This window comes from Chelonia mydas, chromosome 2 (assembly GCF_015237465.2).
Source record: "Chelonia mydas isolate rCheMyd1 chromosome 2, rCheMyd1.pri.v2, whole genome shotgun sequence".
NCBI classification, from domain to species: domain Eukaryota; kingdom Metazoa; phylum Chordata; order Testudines; family Cheloniidae; genus Chelonia; species Chelonia mydas.
In genome coordinates, this window is record NC_057850.1 from 21848307 (window position 1) to 21872898 (window position 24592).

At 43.1% G+C, this 24592-nt stretch overlaps 1 protein-coding gene across 1 annotated transcript in view; it reads right to left on the reverse strand.

Annotated features, from left to right (window-relative positions):
* FER1L6 (fer-1 like family member 6) overlaps window positions 1–24592 on the reverse strand; it is a 65669-nt gene that overhangs the window by 12846 nt on the left and 28231 nt on the right. The window contains exons 13-21 of the mRNA XM_037893388.2: window positions 23963–24063; window positions 23225–23315; window positions 21460–21579; window positions 19512–19664; window positions 13311–13497; window positions 12484–12608; window positions 9563–9697; window positions 8774–8923; window positions 3394–3504 (exon numbers count right to left, since the gene is read on the reverse strand). Coding sequence (XP_037749316.2) covers window positions 3394–3504; window positions 8774–8923; window positions 9563–9697; window positions 12484–12608; window positions 13311–13497; window positions 19512–19664; window positions 21460–21579; window positions 23225–23315; window positions 23963–24063 — 1173 coding nt within the window. The remainder of the gene's footprint in view (window positions 1–3393; window positions 3505–8773; window positions 8924–9562; window positions 9698–12483; window positions 12609–13310; window positions 13498–19511; window positions 19665–21459; window positions 21580–23224; window positions 23316–23962; window positions 24064–24592) is intronic.

The window sequence follows — 24592 nt, forward strand, 5'->3', positions numbered from 1 at the left end:
TGGAGGGTAGGGATAGGATACAGAGGGACCTAGACAAATTGGAGGACTGGGCCAAAAGAAATCTGATGAGGTTCAACAAGGACAAGTGCAGAGTCCTGCACTTAGGACGGAAGAATCCCATGCACCGCTACAGAGTAGGGACCGAATGGCTCAGCAGCAGTTCTGCAGAAAAGGACCTAGGGGTTACAGTGGACGAATAGCTGGATATGAGTCATCAGTGTGCCCTTGTTGCCAAGAAGGCCAATGGCATTTTGGGATGTATACGTAGGGGCATTGCCAGCAGATCGAGGGACGTGATCGTTCCCCTCTATTCGATACTCGTGAGGCCTCATCTGGAGTACTGTGTCCAGTTTTGGGCCCCACACTACAAGAAGGATGTGGAAAAATTGGAAAGAGTCCAGCGGAGGGCAACAAAAATGATTAGGGGACTGGAACACACGACTTATGAGGAGAGGCTGAGGGAACTGGAGATGTTTAGTCTACGGAAGAGAAGAATGAGGGAGGATTTGATAGTTGCTTTCAACTACCTGAAAGGGGGTTCCAAAGAGGATGGCTCTAGACTGTTCTCAGTGGTAGCAAATGACAAAACGAGGAGTAATGGTCTCAAGTTGCAGTGGGGGAGATTTAGGCTGGATATTAGGAAAAACTTTTTCACTAGGAGGGTGGTGAAACACTGGAATGCGTTACCTAGGGAGGTGGTGGAATCTCCTTCCTTAGAAGTTTTTAAGGTCAGGCTTGACAAAGCCCTGGCTGGGATGATTTAATTGGGGATCGGTCCTGCTTTGAGCAGGGGGTTGGACTAGAAGACCTCCTGAGGTCCCTTCCAACCCTGATATTCTATGATTCTATGATTCTATTTGAGATGACTCTCAGGCAGTATTCTTTGGGGAGGAGGGGTGAGGAATCCTGCTGTACCACAGATTGGAAGACTGCTGTGTTGAAGGATGCATCTGCTGTAGACGCCTGTACCAAGGCATAATATCTTCCAAATCTATGCACAGAGACCCACGTTGCTTCTCTATGGATCTCTAGAAGAGGGACATCTCAAAGGGAATTTACTAATGCCAAGGCTGGTGAGATATACAGAGAGCGGAATTTCCAGTCTTCTTTGGTGGCATGGGGCTTCAGTTAGAAGACAGGTAAGTGGATGACCTGGTTCAGTTGGAATTCCAAGATTACTTTCAGAATGAATTTAGGATATAACCTCAGGGAAACTTTATCCTTATGGAATACCATATAAGGAGGGTCTGCGATAAGGACCCCCAGTTCTCCTCCTCTTCTGGCTGAAGTGATTGCAACCAGGAAGTCAACCTTCATAGACAGAGGGGTGAATAAACATGAGGCTAAAAGCTTGAATGGTGAATTTATTAATGGAGGTCAGACTGGATTGAGGCCCCAGATTGGAGTAAATTTTAGCACTGGAGGAAAGATTCTGACAAGTCCCTTCAGAAACCTTACTGTAGTCAGACAAGCAAAGACTGAATGGATGTCCACAGGAGGATGAAAAGCGCTAATAGCTGTCAAGTGCACTTGTAAGGAGTTGAGAGACAACCCCAACCTTTTCAGAGCAAGAGGAGGTTGTCCAGAATAGTAGAATCTCAGACTGGGGACAGTCAAGGATGCTGATGCCATATAGAGACTCTCCTCCATTTTGCTGTATAGCACTTTTTCACAGAGTCTTTTCCGCTATTGCCAAGAATGGATTGTGTAGCTACTGAGCATGATCCCTCTAAGCTTGTCATCCATCCAAATACCAAGTTGCCAGATGAAGAGATGCTGGGTTGGGATGGATGATCTTGTCTTTGTCCTGGGTCAGCAGTCTGAGATCTAGTATGGGCCTCCAGCCTCCTTTCTTCTTGGGGATGAAGAAATATCTTAAGTAAAATCATTTCCCCCCATGTTGGGGTATACTGGCTCTATAGCTCCCATTTCGAGCAAGGAGTGTACTTCCTGTCAGCAGTAGGGAGGGGTTTTGAGAGGGTGGATGGATTCGAACTTTGTATATTTGGTGATGATGAGTTCCATAACCCATTTGTCTGATGCTATATGGTGCCATGCCAAGGAAAAGTAAAGTAAATGGCTCCCAAAAGGGGTGGGGAAATCTGAGCCCAGTAGACTTGGTGGGAGGATTGGTTTGCAACTCTGAAAGGTCCCATCAAAAGACTGCTTAGCGGGAGGCTGGGCCTGGGAGGACAATGAAGGAGGAATGTTCTGCTTTCGGTGCTGCTTTCTTTGATGATTTCTTGGGGGCTCAGAAGCCCTCTGAGGGTGAGGAATTGCGGAGTGGGCTGTTGTTGATGGGAAAACTGAGACTTAGGATATTTTCTTTGTGGTTCTGGGATATCGATACCCAGAGAACGGAGTGTTGCGCTCAAGCCCTTGAGGTTATGTAACAAACATCTGTTTTCTCACTGAGTGGGTTCTTTCCTTCGAAGGGCAGATTGGATTTCCTTGGAGAATCCAGAGGCCTGGAGCTATGAAGTCTGTTTCACGACTATAAATGTTGCCTGGGAGTGGGAGGCTGTATCTGGTGTGTGTACCAAAGCCTGGGAGGCAGAACTTGCTAGCAATTTACCTTCCTCAACGGTTGCGCAGAACTGAAGTCTGCACCCCTGAGGCAGCTTGTTGACAGAAAAGTTATTATAATTCATACAATCATACTTTTCCATTAAAGCCTACTAGTTTGCTGTGTAGAACTGAAAACAGAAGTGACGTTTTTTTCCCCAAAGAGATCTAAATGTTTGGCCTCCTTGTCTGTGGATTCAGATCTGGGTTAGTCTTGCTTGTTCCTTTCATTGACAGGCCACACTCGCAGCTGACACCCTACAGCTCACTGAGACTTACACTAACACTAGAAAAGAAATCAGAACAGGTAGAACTATTTACAATATTTACACTAGAAAACAAAGACTGCAAGCTAATGCTGCGGACACTGGAGAAGTTTGGTCTCCAGTCACAGGCGGTAGAAGGAACTGGAGAGGCTGTTGGTCTGCACCATCCCTTATGTCCTCGGTTCAGAGCATGAAGAGAAGGGTACACGCATAGACCAAAGGACACTGCTAGTGAAAAGTCTTCCAGTCTCGGGTGCATGGAGTGCATGTGCATTTGAGCAAATATGTATAGGGACCGTCCTTTGAAGAAAAGTCTGGCCCTAGTTGTTTTCAAGATCTAATTCAATGGTTGGAGTTACTGCCTTATATGTGTTGTGTTCAGGAATTGCACCTGATCTGGCCCTTTTAGTTACATTTGAACAGTCAATTGAACAGTTACATTTGTGTAATTCCCACTGATTTGAATGTCAAAAATCACATTGCTAAACCCTGTGCTCCACTGTGAAAATGTAGAATGTCTGGGAGTCTGAAAAAGTCAAAAATGTTACTCTTTGTAACTTACCTCCACTCTGTATTTGCTTAAAACAGGCCGGATGTTGGCTGGAACTGGGTAGATCTGGCTTACGTCAGGTGGATCCACTGGTGGAAGGCTCACTGGATCAGAATCTGGAATCTGCAAAATGAAATAGTCATAACTCTTTGTCACTGCTCTGTGAAATATAATCTCAGGTCCCCCTGTAAGTTGTCCACTCCATACAGTACTTTACAGCAACTAGGGCCATCATGCAGACAGAATACATGCTCGGCATTGTGAGAAAGACATGCTTTGGAATGCTCTCTGCTTTGCCATGAGGCCAAAGCACTTCATGGGAACAGGACATTTTAAATTCAATAGACAGAATCATGGAATCATAGGATGGGAAGGGACCTCAAGAGGTCATCTAATGCAGTCCCCTGCACTCATGGCAGGACTAAGTATTATCTAGACCATCCCCAACAGGTGTTTGTCTAACCTGCTCTTAAAAATCTCCAATGATGGAGATTTCACAACCTCCCTAAGCAATTTATTCCAGTGCTTAACCACCCTGACAGTTAGGAAGTTTTTCCTAATGTCCAACCTAAACCTCCCTTGCTGCAATTTAAGCCCATTGCTTCTTGTCCCATCCTCAGAGGTTTAGAAAAACAATTTTTCTCCCTGCTACTTGTAACAACCCTTTACGTACAGTAACTCCTCCTTAACATTGCAGTTATGTTCCTGAAAAATGCGACTTTAAGCAAAACGATATTAAGTGAATCCAATTTCCCCATAAGAATTAATGTAAGTGGAGGGGTCAGGTTCCAGGGAAATTTTTTTCACTAGACAAAAAACTATATTTTATATATATATATATATATATATATATATATACACACACACACACACACACACACACACAGTATAAGTTTTAAACAAGCAATTTAAGACTGTACACAGCGATGATGATTGTGAAGCTTGGTTGAGGTGGTGAAGTCTGAGGGTGGGATATTTCCCAGGGAATGCCTTACTGCTAAATGATGAACTAGCATTCGGCTGAGCCCTCAAGGGTTAACACGTTGTTGTTAATGTAGCCTCACACTCTACAAGGGTACACGAATGGAGGAAGGAGAGACAGCATGGCAGACAGAGACAGAGACACACACCCTGTGTGTAGGAGAGGGAGAGAGAGGCGCATTGCCCCTTTAAGTACACTGACCCCACTCTAGGTACATTGCCTTTAAAAAGATCAGGAAGTTGAGACAGCAGCTGCAGCCAGCTCTCTCGTCCTGAGCCCTGTCCTGTGCCCGCCCTGCTCTATATGGAGAAGGGGTAAGCAGGGGGCAGGAGTAGGGGGGAGGGGGGCACCCTGACATTAGCCCCCCTCTTCCTTCCCTCCTCCCCCTGCACAGCAAGCAGGAGGCTCCCGGGAGCAGCTCCAAGGCAGAGGGCAGGAGCAACACATGGCAGTGGGGGAACGGATACCTGAACTGCCTGGCAACTGATAGCCTGGTGGGCAGCTGCTGCACAGGGAACTTAGGGGGGCTGCCGGCCCACCCTGGTTCCAAGCCCCCACCAGCTAGCGCCAACGGGCTGCTCTTCCTGCAAGCAGTGGACAAAGCAGGTGGCTGCCAAACAACGTTATAAGGGAGCATTGCGCAACTTTAAATGAGCATGTTTCCTAATTGATCAGCAATGTAACAACGAAACAACGTTAACCGGGACAACTTTAAGTGAGGAGTTACTGTACTTGAAAACCGTTATCACGTCTTCTCTCAGTCTCCTCTTTTCTGCACTCCCCCACAATCTCTCTACAGTAGATCTATGCCCCTTCCTGGTTTGGTATGCCTTTTCTTCCTCTAGTACTTCAGGCTGAGCCAAAGGGGCACTGATCTCTTCTACCAGAAACTCAATTTCTAACGCTGACAAAACTATGAATTGCTGTTTCACAGATTACCTCCTTTTGCTCAGAAAATTGTGTTTGGCTTCATTATGAAACACAACACATAAAGAGGTGACTATGGGACAGGATTAGAGAGGAAGGATGTGAAATGTCTTCTGGTTAACTAAGGGCAAACAAAATTAGATCAAATAGATGCGCCGTGGTGCGATAATGACCACACACAAGTGAAAGGGTAAGGATTCTGGGAAATAGTCATAGTAATGTAGTGTCTAGAGTGCTTTATAATTATTGCCACTGAAATGTTAAGGCTATGAGAGAGTCACCAGGGGACCTGTAAAGTTCACATCTTTTGTTTCTTTTAAATAGGAGTCATCTGTCTTCTGTGTCCTGATATGTGCTGCTGTGTGGAAAGTTCATTTAGTATAAGGAAGAGGAGATATTTTCCTTACCACATTGTAGGCGCAGAAAACAGAAAGGTGTAAAACATCTCAGAGTGACAGCATTACACAGTACAGTGGTGATAATGATAATAAACTAAAACAGTAACTCATATTTATATACAGAAGTACCTCTGATCCAAAGCAATCCCAAAGCACTTTATAAACTGCAAAGTGGGATCGTATCCCCAGTCCTTCCCTAATGTGGTGAAACACAGCAGCTGTTTAATCACAAACACTGGGCTGAATCTTCTCTATTCCATCATGAAACTCCATCAGCTTCAGTGGAATTGCACTGGTATAACGAAGAGGAGATTTTGGTCCAGTGCCAGTATGCCACAGTTTAGGATAGAAAGTGAAGAATTACACTGTATTTAGCTGAAATTGTATGGGGAATTTTAGGGGTCAGGAGAAATCTAATTACTAGAGGGTTAAAACTCTTTTCAGCAGAAGATGAAACTATTCAAAAACTGATTCTTTTCACCTTGTTACAACCTTTCTGTAAAAATGTTGTTAAAAAGCTGGCCAAATTTTTCTTTAAAAAGGAGCTTTTTTTCTAGTGAAAATAAGGCCATTTTCAACAGGTGGTGGGCCCATTCAGAGGAAAAGGTGGCTGTGAGACTCTAAAGCCAAAATTCAAAAGTTAACATTGGAATTGTCACATGTTTTTGATGTGTACATAGTCATTGATTCAAAACAAAATGTGATGAGTGAAATAAACTGAAATGGTTTAAATTTTAGTCTGACATTTCAGGGGGAACATTTCCAGACAATTCTAGTAACTACACAGATGGGAACCATTCCAAGATATGTAGGCCAGCATTCCTAGCTCTGAAGAAAGGTGCCCTGTGAGCATTAATGACTTCAAATGATCAACACTAGCAAGTGAGGTAATATCTGTTATCGAAACAACTTGTGTTGGTGAGAGAGACAAGCTTTCCAGCCACACAGTGCTCTTCCTCAGGTCTGGGAAAGGCAAATCACAGCTAAATGCAAGATGGAACAGACTGTCCAGCATAAGTAGTTAGCACATATTGTAAGGGACCATTCAAGGTAGAGTGGCCTATTACCACCTCTGCAGTCATAAGACACAAAGAGGGGGTCAGTGGGTTACAGATTGTTGTAATAAACCATAAATCCAGAGTCTTTGTGCCATCCAACATTATTAGTGTCTAGTGGAGTCATGAATTTAAGCTCCCAGGACCGTCTTTTGAATGCGTTATGCACGTTTCCTTTCAGGATGAGGACTGATAGGTTATATACAGAATGATCACTTTGTGAAAAGTGTTCACCCACAGGTGGTAGGGTGTGTTTGTCTTTTATCATTTTCCTGTGTGAGTTCATTGCAGAGCGTAATGATTGTCTGGTTTCACCCACATAATTTTTACTGGGGTATTCAGTGCCCCGGATGAGGTATACCACATGTTGTGATAGGCAAGCGTAGGATTCATGGATCTTGAAAGGTGTCTTGTGCCGGGGTGTTGATCATTGTAGCAGTGGAGATATGTGCACTGCATACATATTAAGACTAGCAAGTGTCCACTATTAGTCATTGTTTCTCTAATCTCCTATTTCTCTAAGTGTCTCAACTGCTCTGCTACACTGAAATCAACTTTAACCCTTTTGCAGTGACCTAGAACTACAGCAGTAATTTCAAAAAGGGATCTTCTCTCATAAATATTGTTACTCCAATTATAAAATAGCCTGAATTGAAACAAATAACAATTTGGAGATCGGAACTACCTAATGTGGTATATGTGGCCAAAAGGGTTATTGTCTCGGAAGTACAGAGCGAATTAGAGATTGTAGAGTTTCTTCTCACTGAGCATCATCAGGAATCCTTTGATACTAGAAAGAAACTGCCAGCACATCAGGCCTCTGAGAATGCTTTAAAGCCTCTCATAGTGTTTTAACACATCTTTTCTTGAATGGTTCTTTAAAGTCCATGCTCTTGAGCATTATCTGTGATGAAAACAAGCATTCTTTAGGATGTAATCACCAAGACAAACAATGAAGGGTCTGAGAATGCTGAATGCCAGCACTGGGTCATGTTTACATTTATTTTCAGCTCTTTATTCAGGCCTTAGATATTTTCAGATCAGTCTGGTATGTTGTGCTGTTTCCCTTCGCCCAGATAAAAGTGAAATAAAACTAAATGTTCACTCTGTTCACTAGAAACATGGACTAGATTAAAAATTGAGAAAAATGTTGATTATGGAGCTAGATTCTGTCCTTAATTACACCCCACTAAGTTGGCGTGTTCCTCTCCTTGGTGTTATTTAGGTTTAATTGGGGAAACAATTAGCCCCACATGCTTTAAAGTGCAATTTTACGCTGGCAAGTGATTATTAAAATGCCATCATGGGGGCTGTGTGTTTTACATGTTATGTCTCACTGATTCCAGAACAAATTTGTTCAGTTTATAAGTAAAAAGAAGTTTCTTCTACCTGTCAGCCCTACAAATTCTGCTTTGGGTCTGAAAGTCAAGCTGTCTTGTTTGTGCATTTGCAAAGCCATGCCCAGATGTGAGGGCAGAATTCAGCCCTGCAACTGGAAACTGGTTAACAATTCTGTTTATGTTCTACAGCCAGAACAGAACCCAGTTAACTCTCCCTTCTATACATTGCCTCCATACTGGTAATAAGAGTAAGTAGTAGTAACAATTTATTAGTGTTGTTAAAGACACAGACCTCTAAACAGACACAGGGAGCAGTAAGAAGATGCCATTTTTACACAGTCACTTCCCAGAACAAAACGACACTTTACCTTGCAGTCAATAGAATTAGAGCAGGGTAAAACCAGTGGAAATGCGAGGTAAGCCAAGCTAGAGGATTCAGAGGGCCAGCAGCAGTGGAAGTAGGGGCAGTGTTTATTGTTCCAACTGCAGGATGAGCAGGAATGACAACTGCATCATATGAGATGTAAAGGAGAAAGGATCCAATTCTGCTCTCTCCTGGGTGCAGCTCCCTCTGATTTTAACAAGGGATGCACCTGTATAAGTGAGGACAAGACTAGGACCACGGTGTCTCTTTGTACCCTAAATGCTTTTACATGCCCCAAAGGTAAACGTTAATACTCAATCCCTCACCTGCAGCAGCTCGAATGCAGCAAGAAGGTCTCCTCCAGACAGATTTCCACAATGCACTGCGTGATAAGATAGTTTAGGTGGCTCGTATTTCTGATCAGCGAGTCTCACCACAGGGGCAGCTACTGTTGAGCCAATATAGTCTGATTTACCCTAGATAAATAAGGATACATACTTCGGGTTATTTTGTAAGTAGTCTAAACATAGCAGCAGCCTTAGGAACTGCTCCTCCCGCCCTCAATCCAAATATGGGAAATGGGCTTTTAATATATATGACAAAACTACCCAGTGAGGTGCACAGCAAAATACAATGGATGGCAACAATTGAAATGATGGAGGGTGTTCTTTAAACTCATCTGAAGTTTACCAATGCCTTGATTTCACATTTCAGCAATTCTGAAGGGAGTATCCTAATAAGCAGTGAGATGGCACTAGATTTCTGTGAGGTGGAGGTAAATTCGGGTCTCTGAACATACATAAATACAATAATTACAACTGCGAACAAGTAAAAGGATGTTTCTACTGCAAACGCCTTTTTGGATCTGAGAGTCAAACTGGAACAACAAGACCAGGAGATTACAAAGACGTAACTGAGGACTGGAGATAAATCTGGTTCTCAGACTACGTCCCATCACAATATTAATCTCCATTTTAGAGGGCCAGAAACTGATTTACATGGCCAGAGAAACTACTTTTAAATGTCTGTTAAATGACATAGCTTTGATTTTTACATAGATAATACATTATACTGCAACAATTCCGATTTTTTAATAAGAGGCATTTCATCTTTACCACTGCATCATCATCGTACAGCTCTATGACAATCACTGGTGGGTATTCAGCAATTTCCTTCCCTTCACCATGGAGCACAATGTTATTGAACAGCAGCATCTGATTCCACGTAGGGGATAATGTCTGAGAAATGATCTAGTGAAAAACAAACAGCATTTTAAGAAGGCTGGTAAAAGACTGACTGGTGTGCTCCAGCAGAAAGTGGCTGCACCGTGATGAAATCTTTTCCAGTGGACTAAACTAAACTATTAAGAGAGGGTGAAATACAGAATCAGCACAAGGCCTATTTTAAATGTCACTCACCTTTGCAGAGGTCCTGCATCAGAACCCATGCAAGCCTCATTTAGTGCCCGGTCCAGCAAAGCACTTAAACCACATGTGTAACTACAATCCCATTAACTTCAGTGAGGGTACTCATGTACCTAAAGTTATGCATGTGCTTAAATAGTTTGCTGGACTGGGGCCTAAAAACCTTAACATGGGCCTTCATAAGTGCATTGAAAGTCTTTCCCACACAGATGAATACCACCCCTGTTCATTCTGAGCTGTAAATGTTCCCCCCTCCTTGCCTTACAGGCTCTTCCTGAACAAATAACCAGATATCTGACTTTATATCTTGCAGTCCTTGTGCATGCAAAACTCATACTGCAGTCTATGGGAAGGCTGCCTGTTTGGAGACTGCAGGATCAGGCCATGTATAGTTAAAGAAAGACTTTGAGCAAAATGTATTCCACTTTTTCATTCTGTGGGGTAAACATTTTCCAAGTCATTTTTCTTCAAATACAGATGCCAATAATAACTCACAATGTTCTTATTGAACAAGGTAATTTATTAATTCATAACAAATCCATTTTTTTTTTATTTTTTCCTTGCAATTTGCTGCTGCACTTCAGACATGCTGGGCTGGTCAAGGCACTTCCTCAAAGACAACAGCTTAGCTGCTTTGGCAGGAAATGTATCTACCAATGTTAAATTTTAAAGAAAAAAATATCCGCTGCAAAATCTGACTCTCATCATCTGCTGTTGTTCTGTTAAATGGAAATGTCTTCTTTCACTGTGGTTTATTGGAGCTTGGTGGACACCATTCTAAAAACAATTCAAATGATTGCCTGCAGTATTTTATTCAGACAATATGTTACTTCGCACTTATGTGTGTACAAAATGCTGTCATACGTAAGTCTGATTCTACTCTCAGGTATGCTAGCTTATACCAGGATCAACTCCATTGATATCCAGAGAGCTACAATGGGGGTAAACCAAGATTAACTCAATTGATCTTAACCATGAGGGTAAAACAGGCATAAGTGAGAGCAGAATCAGGCCCTATGACTCTAGAGAGCCACCTGGATAGAGAAACCTTTTCCTTGCCCTGGCCCCCAGAATCTGCTGCTATAGAAACTTCCTTCAGAGAGCCAGAAGGGGATAAACATTATTTTTCTTAAAGCTTTGTTACCCTGTGAAAAGTGACTATAAAAATAGTTGATTTGGGTTCCACATTTATTGATCCTTGAAGATTTCTGTGTCAAATGTGCTCTATTTACAAGTGAAATAGTGGGTTACTGAACTTCCACCCTTGCAAAATTAAGATGGGCTCTGAGAGTCAAGCTGGGTTCTTCCCATAAAGCTGGGTGAGTGAAAGTGAAATCCAACTCTCCCACCCAAGCCCGGGCCAGGTTGCAGGGTTGCCGTGCAGAACCCTCCCACCTTCCCCATGGGTAATAAATCAGCTGTCCCTTGTACCGGTTGCACAGCATACTGAAACCACAGGATCTGGGTAGAAGCCCCTCTCTTGTCCCCAGGAAACTCCTTGCTCATTCCAAAATGGCCTTTCATGCCAATCTCTGTGGGGCTGGTCTGGAGACCATTTCTCCAGTTCAAAGGCAGCCCTAAGGAGGCCTCTCAATGAGCAACTATTTTTCAGGACTTAAGTAGTGCAGAGAGTCTCTGCACCAGGTGTGCATTTTACCTGGTAATGCCTCTCTGAAACCATCCTTGTGCTCTACTAAACTCCATTCCAAAGGGCCAAACTGACTCACATGGCCACAGCAGCACTTTGCGCTTTTTAAAAAAGTGACTCAGCCTTGCTCTTAACACACACAAAAATAGTGGCGGGGATGCAGGATACAGCATCTGTCCCCCTGCCAATGGAAATGGCCTAATCTTAAAGTCTAAAGAGGGAGAATGTCAGAGAGATACAACCCAGCCCACACTTGCTGTTTCGGTCCAATAATCTCAGAGAATCTAACATCCAAAGGAGTCAAAACAGATTGGCACTAGTCTAATTGCAGACCAATTACACTTGGAGAGCAGATACAAGGCTGCATCTGGTGACTCATTCTATATATGCTATGCCATCAGAGCAGCTGTCCCTGATGGTATATTTGTTAATTTAATCATACCAAGAGCTAGAATGGCAGTGGTGTTTCTCTTTAATGACAGGCACATGTCCTCAAAACAGACAGCCACGCTAGGACTTCTGTTTTCAACCACACTTGGTATTCATATGGCTGGATATTAGTGCTATGATATAATATACACTGTGAATGGCTCTAAGAGATACTGCAAATAAGTAACCACTCGTCTCAATAATACACTATAATCCTTTACATTTCTGGAGCCCCTTGCGTCTAAGAATCTCAAAGTGCTTTACAAACTAATGAATTAAGCCTCACAACACCTCAGTATGGTAGTTAAGTAGTTTTTCATTAAGCATTATCCTCATTTTACAGAAAAGGAAACTGAAATATCTAATATTGGCCACTGAGAGTGACAGAAGACTGCACTAGATAGACCACTGATCTGCTCTGGTAAGGTAATTCCCAATTGCCTTTGAGAATCAATATTTTTTCCCATTTTCACCACTTTAATGAGACATCTCAGTTCCTTATTTACACAAGGAGAAGGAAGACTTTGCAACTTACCTTGGTGGTCTGGCAGTGCGAAACAAACGTTACTTTGGCAAAGGGATCAGAAAGTCCAGAGCTGTCTGCCGCAATGAGCCCCCTGGCCTGATACATGTGGGCTCTTAACTGGAAGAGGTGCTTGGCTGTGTCAGGACAATGAATACAATGTTATCAGTTTTGGGGAAATGATGCCATGAATACATGGAAAGAGGACCACCCACAAATTCCAAAACCTTGACCCTCACAGCATTCCAATGAGATAGGAAAGTGCGATCACCATTTTAAAGATGAGGTATCGGAGCGACAGAAAGATTAAATTCACACAAAGTCAGTGTCAGAGCCAGGGTTATAACCCAGCTCTGCTAATTTCCAGTCTTTTCTCTCATCACTTGACCATAGTATCTCCCTATGTATATTTATCACCTACGATGAATTCAAGCACATATGCTTTTATCAGAAGATCCAGTGGAAGACTCCTCATTTGGGACATTTAAACTAGGGAGCAAAAACAGTGCAACATGTGCTAAGGGCAACAACCTTGCATTGAGAGGGATATGGAGGGAAGGGCATAATGTAGTGTGTCTTTTCCATCTCTAATGTCTATGATTCCATGAAGCATCAATGGAGGTTTTAAGCATTCAGTAGCTGCCAAGGTGGCATTCAGCAACTAGTCAGTGTCTCTGATTAAACAATGTGCTAAAATGTTAATTTAAGCATTTTTGGGGAAAAATGCAATTACATCAAGTAGATGTTTTGCTGTCCTCCTAATTTAGAGCACCATATGTCCAACGTTCCATACTACTGCTAAGTATCCTTGCTACTGTACTGCAGAAGTATTGTCTTACTTTTGTACACCAGACTGGCAGGTGAAGGAGGAGGAGGATGTCCTGTACCATCTGCGGAGGGCACTTCAATCTCATGTCCTAAAGGTAAGTTCTCCATAATGGTATGGGCATACTTGACGGAACCAAGCCACAGATAGGTGTCTACTTTTGCAGGTACATTCCAACCCGACAGGCGTTTTCCTGGTAACTGAAGAAACATAGGTCATCAACCAATACAAAGTAAGAGAGATCACTGAATGTTATTTATAGTTTGGGCAAGCTGCACTGCTGATTGAGGAGCATCCACTCAGTTGCTATCAAGCCGGTATCAAGTGGAGTGCCCCAAGTGTCGGTCCTGGGACCAGTTTTGTTCAATATCTTTATTAATGATCTGGAGGATGGTTGGATTGCACCCTCAGCAAGTTTGCAGATGACACTAAACTGGGAGGAGAGGTAGATACGCTGGAGGGTAGGGATAGGATACAGAGGGCCCTAGACAAATTAGAGGATTGGGCCAAAAGAAATCTGATGAGGTTCAACAAGGACAAGTGCATCTTCTTAGGATGGAAGAATCCCATGCACTGCTACAGACTAGGGACTGAGTGGCTAGGCAGCAGTTCTGCAGAAAAGGACCTAGGAGTTACAGTGGACGAGAAGCTGGATATGAGGCAACAGTTGTTGCCAAGAAGGCTAATGGAATTTTGGGCTGTATAAGTAGGAGCATTGCCAGCAGATCGAGGGATGTGATCATTCCCCTCTGTTCGGCATTGGTGAGGCCTCATCTGGAGTATTGTGTCCAGTTTTGGGCCCCACACTACAAGAAGGATGTGGAAAAATTGGAAAGAGTCAAGTGGAGGGCAACAAAAATGATTAGGGGGCTGGAGCACATGACTTATGAGGAGAGGCTGAGGGAACTAAGATTATTTAGTCTGCAGAAGAGAAGAATGAGGGGGGATTTGATAGCTGCTTTCATCTACCTGAAAGGGGGTTCCAAAGAGGATGGATCTAGACTGTTCTCAGTGGTAGCAAATGACAGAACAACAAGTAATGGTCTCAAGTTGCAGTGGTGGAGGTTTAGGTTGGATATTAGGAAAGACCTTTTCACTAGGAGGGTGGTGAAGCACTGGTATGAGTTATCTAGGGAGGTGGTGAAATCTCCTTCCGTAGATGTTTTTAAGGTCAGGCTTGACAAAGCCCTGTCTGGGATGATTTAGTTGGGGATTGGTCCTGTTTTGAGCAGGGGGTTGGACTAGATGACCTCCTGAGGTCCCTTCCAACCCTGATATTCTATGATTCTATGATATGCTGATAAATGACTTGCCTATTTAATCACAGGATCATAGAAATGTAGGACTGGAAGGGACCTTGATAGGCTCTGAGGCAGGACTATGTATTATCTAGACCATCTGTGGTGGGGCTTCAGCCCCACACTGGAAGAAGAGGGGTTAAAGTAGCCCAGGGAGGCTGCGTAAGAGGCAGCCAATTAGGAAAGGGCTTGTAGAGACAGCCAATCAGGAGGTTTAGAGAGACAGCCAATCAGGGCCAGGTTGGGTCATATAAGAAGGGATGCTGAACAGAGCAGCTTCAGTCATTCCCTGGAGTTTGAGGAGTGAGGACTGGCTGCCCTGAAGGAGGGAGAAGAGACAGCACCATGGTCCAGGCAGTGCTGGACAGGGTCAGGGGAGCATGAGTGAGCTCCTGGCTGACTGCTGCCAGACTGAGGCCATGATACAAGGGCAGAGAAGGTGCTAGGGCTACGGGGAAGTGGCCCAGGGAAACAGACGCCAGGGGTTGGAGGTGACACAGCGTATGACTGCTAGTCCTCTCCCCCTTTGGCCCCAGTTGCTACTGATGCAGGTGGCTAAACCCTGGACTGCAGCCTACCACTGAGGCAAATGGCTGGACAGAGGACTGCTGGCCTCCCAGAATGGGGTGGGAGGGAGAGAACCGAGTGGGGCACAGCCAGAGAGTTGTGTCCAGAAGAGGACACCATGGTCCTGAGAGCAACACGGGTCCTGATGGCAGAAGTGATGGCGGTGAGACACCACAAGATGAATGCGCACTGGTGAACCAGAGCTAATTCCCAGGACGGCCAGCAGAAGGCACTGCAGTGGTGAGTCGAACCCCATTACACCATCCCTGATAGGTGTTTGTCTAACCTGTCCTTAAAACCTCCAATGATGGAGATTCCACAACCTCCCTAGGTAATTTGTTCCAGTGCTTAACTATCTTTACCATTATGAAGTATTTCCTGTTGTCTAACCTAAATCTCCCTTACTGCAATTTAAGCCCATTATTTCTTTTCCTGTCCTCAGTAGATAAGGAGAACAATATATGACCCTCCTCTTTATAACAACTTTTTATGAATTTGAAGACTTATCATGTCTTCCCCTCCCCCTCACCCCAATCTTCTCTTCTCCAGACTTAACAAACCCCAATTGTTTCAATCTTTCCTCATAGGTCATGTTTTCTAGACTTTGAATAATTTTTGCTGTTCTCCTCTGGACTTTCTCCAATTTGTCCACATCTTTCCCAAAGTGTGGCGCCCATAACTGGACACAGCACTCCATATGAGGATTTATTAGTGCTTAGTAGAGTGGAAGAATTACATCTCCGCTCTTGCTTACAACACTTCTACTAATAAATCCAATAATGATGTTTGGTTTTTTCAACAGAATTACGTTGTTGACTCATGTTTAGTTTGTGATGCACTATAATCCCCAGACACTTTTCTGCAGTACTTTTCCTAGGCAGTCATTTCCCATTCTGTGTTATATTTGTCCTTTTTTCACGATTTCTCAAAGATAATAAGTGATGACTCAGATCTCTTCAGCCAGTTCCTTAAGTATTCCAGAATGTATTTTGTCAGGCCCTGCTGACCTGAAGTCATAATGGGGAGGATGGCCATGTGACCTACTTGATACAACGTATTTCAAGATTCAAACGAAGGAATTGATAACAAACCTAGTTGTAAAAGTCTGCTTTCAGTGGGATAGTGTACAAGCCTTTTCATGCTAAATAACAGCTGTAAATTTGCCTCTGGTGTTTGCTATGTTAAATTTCCGAGCCTATGGTGCACTGTCCACCTCATGCTGCTTTCTGACTGTATTATGGCTGCTCCTAAATAAGTTATTACTTCATAGGGCAAGTCAGAAAACTTTTGACGAAACTTTTTCCAACATAAAATGTTACATTTTTTGACAATACTTTCGACAATATTTTTTTCTATCAAGCTCTGCTTAATTCAGTTTTTTTATACTGCTTATTCCTAAAGCAATTCATGACATAAAAGTGACTAGACAGTCACTACATTGCAATGTTTTCCTGACAGACCCTAACAATTGATGATGGCTTAACTGGTGCCTTTTTGTTTCACTTGGTGTAACAGTGTGACTTGTAAGCAACAACCTTTGTATTTTAAACAGGGGGGAAACATCCCACCTTCTGGATTATCCATAGTGCTTCCTAGTTGTAACTTTCTTTCAAGTGAAAATACAACTACTTGTACTGTGCCTCTGAGGTTTAATCTGATGGATAAATAGAATTGCTACACCAGAGTATCTTAATGACAGTTTCATTTTGTGTTTGAAATGACTACTTCTAAAATTAGTTTTACTTCATTCAAATAAAATAGAACATTTTGATAGACCTGGGAGAGATTTCTCATAAGAAAGCTCTAAAAAGATTCAAGAAGCCTCTTTAAAAACTGTAAGTAGAAATGCACTGAAATGTTATTGCATGCAGTAAGTAGTATGCACAATAAATTACTCTTGATAATTAGCAGAAAGCTGGATACCTCTATCTGCTGACGAGCTACGTTTTATTTGCCTGGTTCCAACAACAACCATCTTAGGTGATGAGTTTCTATACATTTAATAAGCAATGTTACCATTGCTCATTATTCCAGAGTGTCCAGGCTTTTCCTTCCGGCTGTTGCTGATGGACAGTGACTACATTCCATTGTGCATACTGTTACAGTGCATGTTACCTCTCTTTGTATAACACTGCTAAAACGGTCTTGTCAGACAAGTATATTATTCAATATTTTATATATCTAACATCTTTCCTGTATGGATCTCAGACATGGACTCTTTATAGATGGCACATTTAACAGCTTGAGCAATTTCACAAGCGTTCCCTCCGCTCGATAATGAGTAAGGCTGTGAATCATTCACAGACGTCATGGCTTCCATGACCTCTGTGAATTTTGCAGGGCTGGTGCAGCTGACCCCAGGACCACCACAGCATCTGGGAAGCCCTGGGGCCAGCCGCACCGGCCGCTGCAGTGGTGGCGGGAGAGCCCCAGGCTGCCCCTCGCCCAGACCAGCAGCGGTGGCAGCGGGGCCCCGGGCTGTCCCTCGCCTGGACCAGCGGAGGTGGTGCCAGGGCCCTGGGCTGCCCCCCGTGCACTAGTGGCAGCAGGGCCACAGGCTTCCCCCCACCTGGACTGGTGGCAGGGCTGCCCCCAGCAGCAGCAACAGGGGCCCTGGGCCGCCCCTCCTCCAGTAACAGGGGGACACAGGCTGCCCCCAGCTGCAGCAGGGCCCTGGGCTGCCCCACCCAGCAGACACATCGCCCAGCTCTGCCCCCACCCCCAGCAGCAGTCTTCAGGCGTGCCCCCCTCCCAGCAGGTAAGATTTAGTCACAGGTATTTTTAATAAAAGTCATGGACAGGTCCAGGACCATGACTTTCTGTTTGTTGCTCGTGACCTGTCCATACCCATGACTAAATACCCGTGACTAAAACGTAGCCTTAATAATGAGCATTCGCTGGCAGGACAGAGTGACCAATATTAAGGTCCCTGAAAGAGCAAACACAACAAAGCAGTGAGGAAATGCTATTGAGAACACAATTTAGGTAGACTGGACATGTCATCAGAATGGAAGATCTGTCTCCCAAAACAGATCTTGCATGGGGAGCAAAAGAAGGAAGCGTCGTCCATATAAGCGCTTAAAGATAGCAGTCTCCAGTGGGCTGCACTTTAGGTTATCAACCTCAAAGAACTTGAGCAAATGGCTCAAGACAGGACACACTGGCAGTCTCTTGACAAGATCAGGATGTAACAGGTTTGAGTAGGATTGACGAAATCATCTCCAGGCTGCACGTGAAAAGCGCCACAGAGCTGCATTGTCAAACATAATATTTACGGACTTCCCATGGCCTTAGTGTAGCCAACTCTATGCATCATGGTTCAGATTTCGGAGTCATGTGTGTAGCCAGAGCTGAGAATTGCTACAATATTGTCATCATTGTCAGCAATGGAGTACCAACATATATCTCACAAGCACATTTTAAATTGGAGTTATAAACAGAAATGTTTATATTATGTCTGAATCTCTGCACTTCCTCATTGTCTGAGTGTGGTGAATGTCCATCTGTTGGAGTTTCCCTTGGAGTTTTCAAATGCTGCTTAATGTATTCATCAGAAAAAAGGTTTAGTGATGTTCTACCAATTTGCACAAATAGATGTATATTTGGATTTATGGTACACTTGGCAGAAGCAGGAAGCCAGGGGATGAATTACTTAGACACCATGAGGATGAGCATGGTATTAAAAGCAAAACAGAAAGGTAGAGAATATAGATAAAATAGATTATATAGATCAATGTTTCTCTACCTTTTCAGGTTGGTGACCCCTTTTTAAGACAAAATTTTTGTATAAGAGTAAAAATGTATCCATGACAACAATAAGCCAATAGAATTTATTTGTGTGTATTTTGAGAATTTGACAGAGCATACTTAACCTTGAAGAGTGAGGCTGTGAGGTGAAGTTGGGGAGTGAGATTTCATTTGCTTTAGATTGCAATAATGGCTTCAACACTTTTGCCCTCCAAATTGCCTTTTGTGACTCCTTAGGGGTCGTGACTCACTGGTTGAGAAATATGGATCTAAATCATACAGATAAACCCACAGATTCCTTGCAGATCAGATTTCAGATTTTTGGTATCTCAAATGAAATCCTCTCCTGCATAATTTCACTCTGCATATATTTAAGGTAGATGCATGTGGGCTGAGTGAAACATGGATAAAACTGGTTTCAGAGTAGCAGCTGTGTTAGTCTGTATTCGCAAACAGAAAAGGAGTACTTGTGGCACCTTAGACTAACAAATTTATTTGAGCGGTGCCACAAGTACTCCTTTTCTTTTTATGGATAAAAATGGTGTTCATGGAGTTATCTGCTCAAAACATCTTTGTAAATGATCAAAATGTCTCAGACTTACTTTCAGGAAATGGGTTTTAATCTTCCCACAGTTTTTGCCTCTCTGTTCATTCACTGGGGAATAGAACACTTCTTTTGCTGGGATTCTTGCATATGCAACTCTTTTGTTGTTGCTGAGCATCCAGATGAACACATCAGGCACCGTATGCTGCGGCTATTAAAATGACATGGAGCAGAACTTGTGTGCTTTGAACACTAGAGCTACATTAACAAATATTTTTTTATGAGCAACAATCATTACTTTCTGTTAAACATCAACTAACAAGACCTAACTCCTTCCAACAATTTGACAAGACAAAGCCAGCCTTTACTGAGAAGAGACAGCCAGCATCATCATCTAGAGAATCTATCAATTCACACCTAAAAATCCATATACCGGACTGTGATACATAGTATCTGCCCAAATCTCAGTTCCTGAGCACAGTCAGAGTTTGTTCCTTTTAAGGTTTTACGCTTTTAAGGACCTTAAACTCTGTTCAAACTATCAAAGAGCAGGTTAGTAGGTGACTTGATCATGGGCCTACACAGGGGAAAAGTGTCTCATACTAAAGGATCTTTAATGTAGCAGATAAAGGCATAACAAGCTGCAGTGGATGGAAGTTGAAGCTACGGAAATTCAAACCAGAAATAAGATGCAAATTTTGAACAGAGAATCTTACCGAGGGACATGGTGCATAGACCATCACTTGAGGTCTTTAAATCAGACTGCCTGTAATTCTAACAGAGATGCTTTAGCTCAACCAGAAGTTATGGGACTTGATGCAAAAATCACTGGGTGAAAAATATATGGCCCGTGCTATGCAGGAAGTCAGACTGGACACTCAAAATAGCTCCTTCTGATCTTAAAATCTATGGGCTTGATACTCATTTACCCAAAGGCCTTAGGGAAAATGAGAATTGGGACCCACCATTCTACTTTCTATGAGGTCATGGTTGAATAAGCTCTCCCAACACATGGAAGAGCAGCAGAGACACTTTCTGGCTGAGACTACAACAGGGCTCCTGCACTACCCTCTTTTGTGTGAGAGATTCGCCATGCATCCTCCATGTAATCACAGATCCACTGGTCACAATCCCCCTCTTCCACATCCCCTCACGCTAGTGCAAGTGAAGCCTGCACAGGCACAGCTGTGTGGCAGGCAGAGGGTGTAGATCCCCTATGGGATACCCTGTATACCATTCCTCCATCCTGCACCTTTCCTTTAGGTGCTTCTTGTGCCCTAGATTCACAGTTTACTTTCAGATGAAATCTCACCATGGAGGCCATTCTTTATTGGGCAAATGCATGTACAGTGTATCCAGTTTGCCCCTGTCACAGTGTCCTGGCCACAACCCCATTTTCCAGGACATTCCCCATGCCAAGGGCTGTACATGAGGCAGAGGTGCCAACTTTCTGATTATCCTGGGGGTGCTTGACCCCCACGCCAGGCCACGCCCCCACTCCACCCCTTCCCTTAAGGCCCCACCCCCACCCCACTTCTTCCTGCCCCCGCTCCACCTCCGCCCCGCCTCTTCCCACCCAGTTCTGATCCTCCCCACGAGCGTGCCCTGCCCCTTCCTGCCCTGCTCCTCCCCCTCCCCCCACAACGCCTCCTGCACAGTGCTGAACAGCTGATCACTGGTGGGCGGGAGGCGCTGGGTGAGTGGGAGGAGCTGATTGCCGGGGCAGGAGGTGTGGGGAGGAGGGGAAGGAGCTGATTGGCAGGACTGCCGGTGGGTGCTGAGCACCCGCTTTTTTTTTTTCCCCCGTGGATGCTCCAGCCCCAGAGCACCCATGGAGTCAGTGCCTATGAGGAGATATAGAGTAATGGGGATCACCAGCTAGTCAGTCTAGTCAAGATCTAGCCCAAGGTTTTACTGATTGTACTGTATTATAAAGACTTGTGTCATCTTCATTAAAACATTCGACATTGTGACCTAGGTAAAGTCCTGTGTCAATGGTGAATTACCTCATCAACCAAGAATCGAATTTTCTCTACGAAGTTCTGTGTTTCACCCATCAGTTCATCTACTGACATCTTTTTTTTCTGCTGCTGAACAATGCCATTGGCATCCGAGGACATTGCTTCCTGGAACAGGAGTGGACAATAGGTAAGCAGTTCATATACACGGTGAATTCATGAAAAACATATTTCAAACTATCCAACTGTGCATGCAAGGGGAAATAGCTACCCGGGTTCACTATGAAATATTTTTTTTTCAAAATTTCAAAGCAGAGGGCAAATGAACTTTCAGGAAACGATTCCAGTTAGACAAAATGTGCATTTTCTCCACTGTGTGTATGTGTGTTTATACAGTGAAGGTCCCCAGAAATTTGTGTTTACTGCTCGCAGCACAATGGGGCCCTGATCCTGATGGAGGGCTTTGATCAATACTGTACTGCAAACAATGGCATAAAAATAATACATACATTTACTGTGCAACCACAAGGTATAGTAGAAAATGCAGGCCTATTAGTAGGGTGACCAAATAGCAAGTGTAAAAAATTGGGACGGGGTCGGGGGTAATAGCCCCCAAAATCAGGACTGTCCCTATAAAATTGGGACATTTGGTCACCCTATCTATTAGGATATGTAAAGATCCCTCTGTATATTTACTGCATTATAATGATATTTTAGGATACTAACATGATCCTGCTCTTGAAAGATGGTGTTAATTTCACTGAGAGTTGCTAGTACTCATCAACCCTCTGGATCAGTCCCCCTATGTGTGTATATTAAAAATGGATCCTCTAATACTGAGAAAAGATGGTCCACTGGGTCGGTTGGTAACTGAGGCCTCAGAAGCCTTAGGTTCGATGCCCTGCTCTGCCACCGGCTTTTTTGTGTAACCTTGGGCAAGTCACTTAGTCCCTCTGTCTCAGCTTCTCAATGGATCAGTGCCTCAGTTCCCCATCTGTAATATGGGGGTAAGAGTATTTCCCTACCTCACAGGGTTGTTGCAAAGAGACATACATAAAGATTGTGTGGCAACTCAGATGCTACAGTAATGGGAGCCATACAGGATAGCTAGAACACAGATGTATGTACATATAATCTAGGGAGAGATGAAAAAATGTATGGATATTTAATTCTCTTTAGATGTTCTGTGCCGGAGTCTCATTTATAGTAAGATCTTTTTATGCCACTCTGGCAGTGTAAAAGGGCCTTACTATGGATGCAAATGTGACAGAGTGTAAATGAGGCTTAGTGTAAATCAAAATCAAATTAGCAGTATTAACTTTGAAAAATCAAGAAACAAAAAATATTTTGAAATATACACACATTTATTTATATCTATAGCTCTTGCTATATCGAGAGATATATGTAAAAACAGCAAAAATATGATGGGCCTGATTCTTCTATCACTTAGGGCCAGATCCATCGAAGCAATCAGGCATGGGCTAAATCTGTGTCTTACAACTCGTGTAAATCAGGACTAACTCTACTGAACTGTCAGGAGTTGAACTACTGTAAAATCAGGGTAGGTACAAAGGAGAACAAAGCTTTTTGCTGTAATTGCTTGCTTTAAAGTTCAACATGAAATATCTTAAAACCTTTTGCTTAGCACAGTAGCCTTTTAAAAAAAAAAAAGCTCTTGGATGTAATTTTCACATTCATTATGAAACACCCTGGCACCGAGAAACCAAATCCAAATTACTACACACACAGTGCATCTGATTAAGATTAACTCATTATATATTGCGCTAGTGCTTAAAGAGGGAGCCTTTCATACCAGTTCTTGCCTGCACATCATAAGTCTTTTTTTGTCCAAAGCAGTCTGGTTCATCCCTTGGGGCTTCTTTTCGGCATGAGCAATGAAGGCTCTGAGATCGGGGAATAGTAATACAGAAGTATTTGTTATGAGAAAGATTACCTTATTATGATGGCTGATAAAATAAGCTGCAAGTGAATTATTATCTGGCACAATGCATGAAGCAGAAGATGGTGATGCTGGAATTGCCAGACTAATATAAATGTTTAAGGCACCACCTATATTGGAGAGAGTTAAGTACATACAATCTGTACTGTAATGTTTAGATATAAATTAATTCACTCTTGGGCTTTGCCTGTGTTTTGGATCCAATCCTGTCCATCTTACTCAGGGCACAATGGGAGTTCTACTTGTGCAAGGAGGCCCTCTGTATTCATTTTAATTTTGCATGATTTTTATAATGTGTCTGTCTTGCACCTTATTGCTTCTCAATTATTCTCATAACTGTTTTATTTTTAGAGTCCAGAAAGCTTAGGATCAAATCCAGTAATTGACAAATGGAAAACAAGTCCTGGAAATTAAATAAAATTGCACAAAATAGGAGCCAGAGGCTCTAAAATTCTTTTACAGCAGACTACAAAGTACAGCAAATTAAGCTCATTGTATTTTTCATGCATCTTGCCAATTTATGGGTCCATAGCCTGGAAATTGCTACCAATGTATAAAGTAACTTCATGCTCCAATAGTAAATTAGGTTACCTGCATTGACTGATAAAGGCATTTAGAATGGTGTTCATTTTCTCTTCTGACGCAGTCTCTGAAACCTTGATCAAATCTTTTACTTCCTCTAACCCATCTTCCTAAGAACAAGATGTGGGGGGGGAAAAAAAAACCGTTGTAGAAAGAAGAGCTGTCGGTGTAATTTGTACTCCGGTTATTCAGAGTCTAGCCAGTAAGAGGAAGACTTGTATCTTGAAAAGTCTGAGCTTTGACATACCGCTAAGCTTGGAGCATGCAAAGGAAGGACCACTCTGTTTGGGCCTTCCTACAGCCTTTCTATGCCTAAAGTATTGATTTAGGGGCCAGCTTCTTTACCTAATTTATAAATGTAAGTGAGTGGGGAGTATTCTTTAGTGGTTAGATTACAAGACTTGTGGCTTCCTGGATTCTATATATAGCTTTGCCATTAGCTAGATGTTTGTCTGAGGCAAGTCATCTAGGTCATAATTGTTAAATTTTGGGTGCCTAAAATAACACACTTACGTTCATACATAAGGCCCAATGCAATGCCCAGTGGCATCAACAGGGATTGGATTGAGCCCTCAGGTGTTTAATTAAGTGGCTTGATTTTCAGAGATGACCTCACTGACAGCTGTAGGTGCTTAGACA